The sequence below is a fragment of the Trachurus trachurus genome (assembly GCF_905171665.1).
Source record: "Trachurus trachurus genome assembly, chromosome: 9".
In the NCBI taxonomy this organism is placed as follows: Eukaryota; Metazoa; Chordata; class Actinopteri; order Carangiformes; family Carangidae; genus Trachurus; species Trachurus trachurus.
In genome coordinates, this window is record NC_139895.1 from 17,210,425 (window position 1) to 17,223,189 (window position 12,765).

The window sequence follows — 12,765 nt, forward strand, 5'->3', positions numbered from 1 at the left end:
CAGGAGACAACCACCAAACTGGTGCATCAGGCAGTTATTTCCATAATCAATTTACTTAGTTTCTTGCTTAATCATGAAATGTGTTAAATGTCCACCAGACATTCACAGGACAAAGTGTCATCTTTATGCAAATACATTCAATTTATAAAGGGAATAGAAAGAGAAAAGCTACACATCATCACATTTGAGAAACTGGGGGCAGATTTATAATAACAATTTAAGTAATTCATTGTTAATTTAAGTAGTTTGACTCATTGTTTTCTTTGTTGTAGACAGCCTAATGTATGTGCATGTCAGTGGTTCAGGTGAAGAGACTGTGCTCTATTTCTCTGACTGTCAGTTAGTCACAAGCTGCTTTCCTGGCAGACTTTTTTTTTTCCAGCACCTGTCTGACATGTGCATTGGCCCCCACTAAAGGCAAGTGTTGTAGAAGCCGCTGTCTGGTACTGACTGCTATTTTCAACAGCGGCAATTGAGCTGCAGCGTTAGTAGCTCTCGCAGTCATACATGTAGGTGAGCAGCAATCGTTTGGTTAAACTATTTTTGTTTTCTAGTCAGAGTGAGAGCCCGCGACTGATGTCAACATCAGCCACAGTCAGCAGTCAGGACAGCAGTTTCTCAGGCTGCTTGTGATGTTGACGCTGCAGGAAAAAGCTGTGCCGGATTTCAGTAAAGCACATGAGAGAAAGACGAAGAAAGCAATCAGTGTGCCTGCGTGCGTGTGCGCGCGCACACGTGTGTGTGTGTGCATGCTCATGTGCGTGTGTGTCACAGTTAAGAATGCAGGCATTGTAGTGGAAGAAGAGGACAAGGAGGGAGTGATGAGGAAGGTGAGGAAGAAAGGAGGGAATGCAGGAACTTTGACTCTATTGTGCAGGAATGTTTTCCACTTGAAACGTAGTGTGTTTGAATTGGCCCCTTTTCTTTGGTGTCATCCCCTGCTGAATGCTGTCTAGTAAAACAATAATACGATAACAAAGCACCACGATGAGGTTAGAGATTCTGGGTAAGAACAGCGGAGGGAGACACCAAAGTGTGCTCGCCTTTTTGTTTTCCCTCACAACTTGACTGTGGCTCTGTCAGGCCCTTAGTCAAGGTAAAGAGTAAAGGAAGCATGAACCCAAACACATCTGGAGATCCTCACACCAGAGGACAGAAGAGGATGAAAAGAAAGGGAAAACCATGGGAACAGAGACGGCCAAGCCCCCAGAGGGATACGTCGAGAGGAAGTGTGCGTCTGTGTATATGTGCGTGCGTGCATGTGTGTGTGTGTGTGTGTGTGTGTGTGTTCTTCAGTCAGCCAGTGCTGAGTCATCGCTGGGCTGGCCAGGCAGATAGAAACAGGCTTCTGGGGGGGCCGGCTGCAGGGGCACAAGGGGGCATGCACTGAGCATGCTCCGCAAAGTACAGGAAGGGAATTAGTTGTTGTGACAGGACACATCCAGGAACTTTAGTGACGCAATATTTCGCGATGCCAACTTTTCACTCCCTCATTGACGTACGCGTCCCCTGGTATGTTTGATGAAGCAAATTTTAAAAATTGCAAGCTCGTTGCATGATACAGTCTCAAGAATTCATGGCTTTTTTTTTTTCTTTCTGCGTGTAGGACAGGGAGAGGGAGAGAGATGTTAGCAGAGAGATAACGAGACATGTTGCTCCATGTTTGGCCCCGACCACAGCCACCCCCCCCCCCCCCCCCCCACCCCCCAAACCCCCCATCTCCCGCCCCCTCCTCTTATTTCTTGTGGTTTTCTGTGATCTGTTGGACCACAGTCTGTGACTCCCCCCACACCAACCCACATGCCCGTATGCACACACATCATACTCATGCTTCCTGTATTTTGATTAGACCCTTCTCCGCTGCACTGGAGGAAGATGGTATGTACTGTAGGCAAAACGTTTCAGTTTCAGAACGACAAACCCTTGTTAACGCCACTGAAGATGAAGCCTTACTGTGAGTGTGTTCATCTGCTCTTCAGCTGCTCGCGCATGGGAAGCATGTGTGCAGCAGTATATAGAAAACCAGCTGCAGTTGTTATGTTTAATGCGTGTTGGTATCTTTTTGATAAACCTGATGAATGATGTTTTCAATGTTTTCCAGACTGTAAAATGTTTCATGGTGAGATATTCTACCTGTGTTCTCTGTCTTTGTCCTTGGACCTTTTATGATCAACCATTATCACCCTCTACAACAAAATATAACTGCCAAAATCCTATCATACTGCAGTTAACAATCAGACAGATACTCTATGTCCCTACATCTCTTGATAGGCACATACAAACATCAGTCTTTTTGCTGCACAGTGTGAAAGTCCAGCAACTCTGCGGCTGATTATACAACATTGTATCATCCATGGGCTGTCTGCGTAAACCAAGAAGCTCCACTCTTGCATCATAAGGTGGCCTGCTGAGGTTCTTTGGAAATGTGTCTCTCCTACTATGACTAGTCTTTGATAACCAAGGGTGGACCGTATTAGTGGGTCAGCGGTGTGTGTCTGTATGTGTATACGTACACACCGGGGGTGTGCATGAATGAAGCTCAGGTTTGGGCTCTTATTGAGTACTTAGGAATGCAACCTGTTTCCTCTTTTCTGTGGAACTATGTATTTCACTTTGAAAACCACTCAGTCATTTCTGTCTAATTACAAAAGAGGCAAGGGGCTAACCAAGGTGGTGAGTAACAGCATGCACATGTCGAAGAAGAGAACTATCTTCCTGCAGACGATGGTCATGGGAAAGTACTTCTATGACACTATGTTTTGATAAATGATTGACTCTTCTAAATTCATAATTAATTCCATGTTTGAACAAAGAAAGAAAAGCCTACCGTGCGTTGATAAAACTAAGCAGAAACTAGTGTATCAGCGTGTAGCCACAAAAGCAGGGAAGTGAAACAAAGCAGAGAACAGAGAACAAATAGCTGGGACAAACTATTGGAAGCCCAGCTGTCCAAGGTTGGTTGAGCGCCTTCACCTCAGTGTATCCAAGGAAAATCCCCTTTAAAAAAACACTCACCTCCTGAGAAAAGTGCTTGCAGTACACTGACATATTCTGAATAATCATCACACCCCATTTGCAGGCACTTATTCCCTGAGCTGGAGAGGAATTTAGAGGAGCAACAGTGCATTTTTATTGTCGGGGTGAACAAGCCTATTTCATCAATTTGTCAACGAGACAAATTGATTGAATAAACAGGGTGCAGAGTCTGTGTAATGGTCTTGACATGATGAAGTCTTCTTCATTTGGGGGGTTTAGGGGGGAGGGAAAAAAGGAGAAGGAACATTGAAACAGGTCACACGTAAACACACACAAACACACAGATGGCCGAGCAGGCAGTGTGGCCGATTGAGAAATTTTTCAGACCGTACTTCCTCATCCAGAGCCTCATTCACTGTCCCTCCGAATGACTCATTACTGCATTCATTCATTTCAAATACTTGTGTCCATATTGGTGCAATTTGGACCTGATTTAGTCATCTTTTCTGTGTGCACTGCAATCTTCATTTTATTTTCTCTCTTTGTTTTATTCACCTCGACTGATTTTCATAGGTCTGAAGTCATTTAATAGTGTTTATGGTCCTGATTGAGTTTTTTCCTCTCCCAAATTGAATGGTTACACATTGTCCTTTGAGTGAACTGTGGCCGTCTTTATCTATTAAGATACTCAATGACTGGTTGATTGCCACAGATTCTTTGCAGGCCCATGTAATCCAATTTGGGCCGTTTAAGATTGAGTGCAGATAAAATCAGACTTTTGGCTGTTCTCTCTCTGTGTTTGAGTTGTTTCAAACTTTCAAGTAGTTCAAAGAAATGCTCTGACCCTTTTGCTAGTCCCATCTTTTGTGCTCCAGTTCTTGCTCAACAATGTATTATCTTAATTGCCTCTAATACTGTTTCCATATCTCTCTTTTGTCTGTCCCTCAATCATCTCTTTTTCTCCCCTCTGTACATCCCTCTTCTTATCCCACCTCCTCTCCAACCATCCACTTCCCTTTTCCCCCTTTTTCTGTCTCTCTCTTTTTTTTTACCTTCTTTGTCTCGCAGCAGTGATTCTCAGCCGGTCTGGTTACTGCAATGAATGGTAACACTATCCATCCAGCCAACACCACCACAACAGCAGGAGGAGGCCCTGGCGTGGCAGTGCCCCCGAGAGGCTGGAGGGAGTTCTGCGAGCTGCACGCCATCGCCACAGCCCGGCAGCTGGCCGGACACTACCGGAGCTTCGCCAGAGATTGGCCACAACATGACGTGGTCCCGCCAGAGACCTTTTCCAAGCAGTTCTCCGACCTCTTCCAGAAGCACTTTTGCTGCGAGGTCGACAAAGATGGCACTCCTCTCAGCCAGAACACAAGCTCCACCGCCACCGGTAATGCCTCCCCCACGTCTTCAGTGGCCCGTCCCCTTCCCACGCAGGCTGTGACCGGCCGACCGCGGATCACGTCTTTGTCCGGCGTGCAGGACTACCGGGAGGCGGGCCGGCCGAGCGGAGGAGCTGCTCTGTTTGCGTTGGTGCCACCGAAGGTCGACCCGGTGGTGGTGAGCAGGGAACAGGAGCAGCCGCTGCGATGCGCCACGGGAAACTCTTTGTCCGGGAACCCGGTGGTGCTCCGAGGGTTGACTCGCAGCACCGGCAGCGGGTCGCTGCTGATTCACAGCCATAGCAACGAGGAGATATCTGGCGCAGATCGTCGTCAGGTGTCTGAACGGTACTCATCTGACTCCTCGGCCACCAACCCTGGACACGCTGACGTCACACACTTCTCCGTCAGTCAAATCCAGGAGACGGTAAAAAGGATTTTCAAGAAACGTCCCCTCCCCAGATCACCCTCATCCCAGGACCTGTCTCCTAGCAACCCCAACCCGACCGCCACCCCCAACAGCAACAATCCCCCAAATAATGGCGACAGAGTGGGTGGGATTTCCTCCACAAATGAGGACGTGTCATCGACCTCCTCGTCCTCCCACTCGTCCTCTTGTCTGAACTCCGGGGGCAACCCCCCAGGCGCTTCAAACTGGTCGGAAGTCGCCTCTCACATCCTGGATCGTTTACGCAGTCGGTTCCACAACAGGAGCATGAGGCAGAGGAGGTCAGAGGTGAGCGGCTGCTGTAAGGAGGGCCAACTGAAGTACTTACTGGTGGATGACACTATCTCAGACTCTCAACCCCGCTGGCAACGCTGCCGCCTGCTGGTCAGGAGGATCAGGGATGCTCAAGGAGGAGGAGGAGGAGGAGGAGGAAGAGGAGGAGGGGAGAGGTACCAGTTGGAGCTCTATGATCCTCCAAAGGTAGACACACATGCTCATTCACACATTTCATATCAGTGGTATTCATACTAACACTCACTCACTGTTCCTGCTTCTTTCGGATATTTTAATTTTAGCTTTTACTGACACGTTTGAGCTTCACAACAACAACATGACTAAACAGAATGTGATATTTTGCTGATTGATGTCCAAAAGGTCTGAGGGCCTTGGTTTGCAGGGAGATGGCCAGTTTTTATCTCCAGCTCAGTGGACACTGTGATGTGTTGCATGTGTAAAGTGAATATTTTCACATTTAGTTTTGTTTTTTATCAGCTTTGTCAAGTTGGGGTAATAACATGTCAGTTGATCCAGAAAGCACACTGCACTTACGTTACATAATCATTGTCTGACACTTTTCCGTTACTGTAGTTCTTGGTACAGCAGATGTTTTCAGATGACTGTGTTTCACAGGATTATGTGTCTGCAGTTCTTGCAAATGCCTTTTGAGGTTCTTCTCAGAACTCTGCACAGCAGGTGGCAGGTTCCCCAACTTGTGTTTCATATCTGTGCTTCTAGCACTTTGTCTGTGTTTGTAGATCTGTATGTGTCATTGTCATCCTGACATGAACATGCATGATAAAAACATCACAATAGGTTGCCTAAAATACGATGAGTAAGGAGAGGGGGCAGGAGAGGGTTAAATCAACATTTTGTTTAACTGACTGATTATTCATGTGCAATTTGTTCAAAAAGAGGATGCTCAAAATATTTTATGCTTATTTTCGCAAGTCATATCGTCATCGCAGCATTGAACAGTGTCATTGCACATCGCACATTTTGCTCGTATCGTGCAGGCGTATTAGAAACACACACACACACCTTAAAAGAATTGCTCGATGTCAGTCTGCCAGGCTGAACCAGTTCAGACAAACGTCTGTACTGTAGATCCTTCATTAGTGAGATCTTTTGACGTCTGCATGTACATTTGATTGCAGATCGATTTTCTTGGGCCTGTTTGTTTGATACCAGTCCTGCTCAGATCTATGGAAAGATGCTCTGCCCTTCTTTTAAGCTGCTCTTTGCTGGGGGAGTTTTGCTGCTCTACCTTCTAAGTTAAAATACTCCTTTCTAATGGGTCCAGGCCGAGGACATGCTCACAGTTTTCACTTTATACAAACTGTTTTTGGTGGAGGGGTGTTTAGGATCTCTCCTAGTGAGTTACTTGAAGCTGGGAGGTGTCTTTTCATTCAGTATTGACTAAACAAACTACTGTAAGCACAGTATCAGCACACTCTCACCTCCATGTTGGCAGTCATGTCCAGGTCCACAGCAAACACACTTAACCCCATTTGGTCCAAAATGGAACCAAACAATGTGATGCCATTATTAATCAGACGTATTTTCAGAAAAGTTAAATAAAAAAGCACAGGATTTATTTTTTGGGGGTATTTTGGAGATGAGATGAACTACTTGTTTGTGGTATAGTTTTAGTGCTGTTGCACAGAGGTGTACTCGGTCTTGTTTTGTAATGTACATACTCTCAAATTATCAAACCAAAAAACACAAACACACACAGGCGCAGCTGTTTTAGTCACAGGCATACCCCCCCCCCCCCCCCCCCCCGCTCTCTCCCTCCTTCTCTCCCTCTTTTTCAAATCATCTCTTTTCTCCGCCTGTTTTTGTTTTCATAAATGATATTTTGCCGCATCTAAGAAGCTCCTTTTGTTGCACAGTTTGCCACATGACAAAACACGATGAAAGCTGTGATGACATTTGGCTCTGTCTCAGAAAACTTGAGTGTTTTTATTGGTGGTTTTCATCACATCTTTTCCCCCAGTGATTGATTTTATTTTTCTCAGCTGCAACTCCAGTGTGTGCTGTGATGTTGAGAAGGCTTTGGTGGTAACTAAGCTGAAAGAGGAGTGATATTAGTCTAGTCACAGCTGTAGAGGAATGAGAGCTAATCAGAGCATCACATCTATTCTTGTGTTGCACACTGAGTCACTGTTAAAACTCATTTGTTTCACACTGATAACCTTTGAAGATTGTGTAAGTGATAGTTTGCCCTTTAGCCTAGTTGAAGAAATTTGAAGAAATAGACTTAGAGTTTGTATTAGTAAATACAGATCTAATCTGTTAACGCCACACTGATTATTGTCACACATTTCTTTATAGTACAGTCATTTTCATGCATTACTGTAGCTTAGCATTTGCCCAGTGTGACATTTCTGTGCAAATTACCTAAAAGAATCCGCAACACCGATGTCTTCTTATAGTCTTTGGTGAGTAGATATGCCTCCTACGCGATTTCCTGTTTGTTTGGGGTTTGCATCAGCCAGTCATATGTTTTCTACCTTGTTTTCACAGTCAGAAACTAAGAAATTGTCATCACATTTAAATTTGTTCATTTGAGTGACTTGCATTTTTAGTTAGGAAGTAAGGAATAAGAAAGCTCAACTTGCTTTCCTCTGACTTTAACTTGACAGCTCACAGCACAGCAGGATGTCTTCTTTCTTTTTTTTTTCTTTAATATGCACGCTTGGCTCCCCACATTAGACCTCATGGCATAAAACCCTGCAACATTTCCAGATGGGGCCAGCTGCAAGGCTGCATGTGCTTGCACACCCAGTCCCAAAGATCCCCAAACCAGTAATCAGAGCGGCTCAGTTGACTGCTGTCTAGCCGACTAGCTGACTAGCTGCCGTCATCTATAAGGTCACTGGAGGCAAAGTTCAGTCTCTTTAGGGTGTGTGCAGAGTGTGTATTCTGGCACCGACAGGCCTTTAACCAAAAAATGTCACATGCATTTGTGAGCCTGTGTGTATGTGTGCTTATAGTGTTTTATATTTAGCAGCGCTCAACTCTTCAGCCAGCTGTAGCTTTAACCATGTGCGTGAGGTAATTGATGATAGAGCCAGAGCTGTGCGTGCCTTGTGTGTGTGTGTGTGTGTGTATGTGGTTTGAGTGTTTGCGTGTGTGTACACATGCATGCATGTTTGTTCAGACTGGGAAGGCACTGGCAGGATCTGCTTGGCTGATGGCAGCGGTGCTGTAGTTGGCCAACTGCATTGCCTGTCTGACTGCTCTCTCCTCTCTTGTGTGTGTGTGTGTGTGCGCGTGCATACACATGTGTGTGCAGTCCTGGCAGGGCAGTGTTAAGGCTCAGAGAATGGCCTTAAAAGGTAGGAGAGTCTCAGACTAGCATGCAAACATTTTAACCTACACAAAAAAATGCACATACATTAAATAGAAGTCATTTAAACAAAACAAAAAAAGACTGGAAATGTTTGGTTTACTGTGTTACACATTGTGTTAGTCGTACAGTTTCTTTTTTGTGGATGTAAATTTGGGTTTCACACGTCTGTGGCCTCTTTCCTTTAACCCTGAGTGTGTTGCCGTGTCCACATACAGAAAATTATAATTCATGGATAGTGCTCGTGTGTATTTTTGTTTGCGTACGTCTTTATGCGTGAGAAACAGCAGTAATATCAGTGAGGGAAGCTGCTGCTGCTATGAAACTGATAATGTATTCGTGTGAGAAAGCTCCAGTCACAGCACAGTTGATACTTCCTCAGTATCAGCCTGAAAACATAAATAAACTTAATCATCCATCAGATTTCATACAACACTTTGCATTATCATTGCCTATTTTTATCAGGCTGACTTAATTTTCTTTTCTTTTTTTTTATGTCGAAGGCTGTGAAAGATGCAGCCTCGCCCTAGGCAAGTCTGTCTTGTCCTTTAATTGCAGTTAAAAGTGAAGGCAGTTTCACTTCTGCATAATCTAAAGTGTTAGGCCTGAAAATAGCAACACAATATTTCAAAAGCGTAGCAGGGTGTATATATTCTTTAGGTTGGGCTGTGAGTCCAGTTCAGCTTTATTGAATGATTCAGTACAGTTTAGTAATTCTGTAGTTATGTCACAAGGAAAATGACATAATTGCAATACAAAATTAGCTAAACAATTACATTTAAATGGTCAGAAATGTGCTTATGTGCCTTTTTCATCTTTGAATACTAGGTGTATGTAGTTATTGCATCTATAAATCAACAGTATTTATTGCATCCATTCAATGTTTTTTTGTGTATGCAATACATAAAGTAGGAGACATACATTTTTTTTTACTGCTCCGATTAAATTTATTTGAGATGTCATTGTGAGACTGGATAGTAATTCTTCACTGCAACACCTGCACTCATGCATATTTTGGAAGGAAAATTGGTTCCAAGGTTTTGTTCATCAGTCACATAAGCAGTTGTTGTCGGGTCAGTGTGATGTTTTGCAGATAGAATGACAAAATAACAAATGTGATGAGACGTAACAAGATGTTTTTTTTTTTTTTTTTTGCAGAAGTGAATCTTGTCCCGTCAGCTAAAGCAAGCAGAAGTCTCCATCATGTCCTCAGTGTTGTCTGAGACTTCAACCTTGAATTCTCTATCTCATCTTGGTCTTTAACTTCAACTTAGAGTACTTAGACGAGGACAAACTCACGGCACGACCCATAAACAATTAGCAATTCTGACGTAGGTTTTTGGTTTGTTGCTGATTTTGTAGCGTCTTTATGCGCCGGTTTTTCCTCAAGTGTCGAGTTATCTCGTACCCTTCGCCAGCTTTGACCGAGGCGGTTGTTTCTTCAACAGCGAGCCCTGCTTTTCTTTTCATCTGACGTACAGTAGTCAAGGTTACAGACGAGGTTTGCGTCCTGCCAGGAAAATCGTGGTATTCTGTCTTCCAGAGTCGGTTCCCACAGACTGCTGCAGTCTGATGGCGGATATGTTTCCTCAGACCTCCTGTAGACTTCATCTTAATCACACCCCTCTCATCTCATCTCATCCTTGTGTGTGTGTGTGTGTGTGTGTGTGCATGTGCGTGTGTGTTTGTGCGTTTGCATGTGTTTGTTCCAGCTCTTCTAGCCCTAATCTTTCCCACATGGTTTCATTTCATGCTGGTGTGTACATGTGCCTACACTATGTATCATGTTGCTCATGGAGTTTGTCCTTCCATGTCTGCATGTGTTCTCTCTGTACGTTCTCACACATGTTTTTATGTGTGATGGCATATATGGTAAAAGCTTTGTCTTCGTCTTTCCATCTCATCAGGGTCATGTGATACTTTATCTTGAGCCTTCAATCAAAAGAAAATAGAAGCATTTCCATTAATGGGCCTCAGAATTGCTACATAGCAGTCAAAATACAATCATCATCTCATATATTCACACATTCTTGGTGGCTTGCTGTTTACATATATTTCAGTATGTGCTTCTTTCTGTGCATCTGTGCTGTGTTTTTCCTCCAGAGCACGTTCTGTTTTTTTTCTCCCTCTCTTTCTCACTGACAGTAAGAGAGGAGTTTGCAACATCAGTGGAAAATACTTTTCCAACAAGCAGACTCTGGTGTCCATCTGTTCTGTGTTACTTGTTGTACTTTAGTTTCTCATATGGCAACATGCAGCGTTAATTTGGCTCTCGTTGCATACCACTACTAAAGCTCTGAACACATGGGCCCCAGTCAGCTGAACCAGAAACAGAATGAAACCAACCAAGAGAGACACAGGAAGCTCAACAACAGGAGGCATGAGAAAGACAGTGTGGTAGCAGAGAGGAGGACAGACAGAGTGAGACCAGTGTATCTACAGGACTGTGTGTGGCTGGTTTTTAAATGTCCGATATTGTTGTTTTAAATCAAGATGTGTAGAATTTCTCTTACGTCATTTGGGATAAAGTTGGACCGAAATGGTGGGTTCAGATGACCCAAATCAAATCAATCAGTAATCATAATATTCTATCAAATCAAGCCACGAAGGACGTTTGATCCGTGCTGCTTAAAAAATTACAATTTGAAAGCTCAACAACAGTGGTATCTTTCCAAAAACAATGTCCCAGTTCTTGACGCTAATATGCCAAAGTCACAGTGCACACGTTTCACTTAGTTTCAGGTTCTTTAACATCAAGCTGTTGCAGTTTTTTTGTCTTTTGTCATGACAAACAAAATACTTTTAACTTTTGCACTTTTGGTTGGACAAAACAAGACTTGTGTTGGGCTTTGTGAGGACAATTGTTATCTAATGATCTATAGATTCATAAAAATGATTGGCAAACTGACTGACTACTACTACTACTACACTGATTACTAACTGATACTGACAGTGTCTTAATTTGATGCCCTGGTAAAATTTAAGTGGCATTTGTTGCCCCCAGTTTTGTCTTAGTTTCAATTCAATATAATTTGATCTCTATCAGTGTTATGTGGCAATGCAAGCCTGTGCACATCTTTGGAAGAATTTTGCAGAACTTCCAGGTGGCCCATCGACCTCTGGTGCATGACACCAGTATTTAGAGCAGCTACTATCTCATGAGTGACAGACTTGAGTTTCAGTTTACGTCAGAACGGTCTTTGTAACTCACCCACAAAGTCAAATCTTTTTCTCTTTCCAGGGATTGAGTTTCATGAAACCTAGAAATTCTGCCTTGAAGTGACTGGCTGAGTCATGCAATGGCTATTGATGTGCGTGTTCACAAAATGAATGTGCATTCACCACAGGTGTTACTATCATGTAACAAATCCATTTTTGTAACCAGATAGGCAGTAGAATTATGAGAAATGGTGGAGCGTGAGTAGATGTCCTCATGTTTCTCTTTTGTGGTTCATTTGACAGGATTACTTAAGCTTTTGTGGCTTTTTTGCACCAAAGGTTCTGCTTTTTAGTTTCTCTGCGGTTGACCTGCCTGAACTCGTCTCTCATCCTTCTAATTTCTCTGTCTCGTACCATCCAGAGATATGAGGAACGTTTTTGTAGGAAAAATTGGGATATTGAAACATCTGTAAATCTTCAAGCAGCCATCCAGTTGGCTCTGCGTTTGAAGATTTGTCTGGAAACAATATCTCTTGTTGGTTGGCACAGTGTGGCTCTCTCCTATGCTTTAATTTGCCCCGACCTCTGAGTTTGACGAAAAGGAGGTCTGCAGGATTGCACGAGATTCTTGATTTCCCCATCTGTCATGTTTGCCACCGCCATGGAAGTCACCTGGTGGGTAGTTTATGCACAAATTAGAGGGAAAATACTATAATATGTTTAATATACTAAACAAAGCCCAGGAGTATTCAAAAGAAAAAAGCAAAATCATTTATTTTCTGAAAACTGTTAATATGTAGTGATTAATGAGTGTGAGTAATTAATAAACTGATTGAACAAGGGTACTAATTGTATTATATTGCCCAAATATACTCTGCAAAAATGGGCAAATTCTCAACCCCAAAGTTTCTCATCAATGTGCAGTTGTTTATTAGCTGAACTGACGGAGACTAAATTGAAAACATGGATCAGTTATGTTTTAACCGGCACTTAATCTGAAAGCTCTGTGTTGAAATCACATATGGTCCTGAAGCTACCCTAAAATGGCATATATGGATTTTATACAAATTCAGTGAAAACACTGTGAAACCATAAAAATAACTGGATGGTAATGTGAATTGAGTTGAATTAGGATCAGTTACACGTAACTGACACTGGGTCCTGGTGAT

At 43.3% G+C, this 12,765-nt stretch overlaps 1 protein-coding gene across 1 annotated transcript in view; it reads left to right on the top strand.

Moving 5' to 3' along the window:
- sh2b3 (SH2B adaptor protein 3) overlaps positions 1-12,765 on the top strand; it is a 51,169-nt gene that overhangs the window by 10,792 nt on the left and 27,612 nt on the right. Inside the window, exon 2 of the mRNA XM_083979567.1 lies at positions 4,045-5,286. Within this exon, the coding sequence (XP_083835693.1) occupies positions 4,075-5,286 (1,212 nt within the window). The 5' untranslated portion in view covers positions 4,045-4,074. The remainder of the gene's footprint in view (positions 1-4,044; positions 5,287-12,765) is intronic.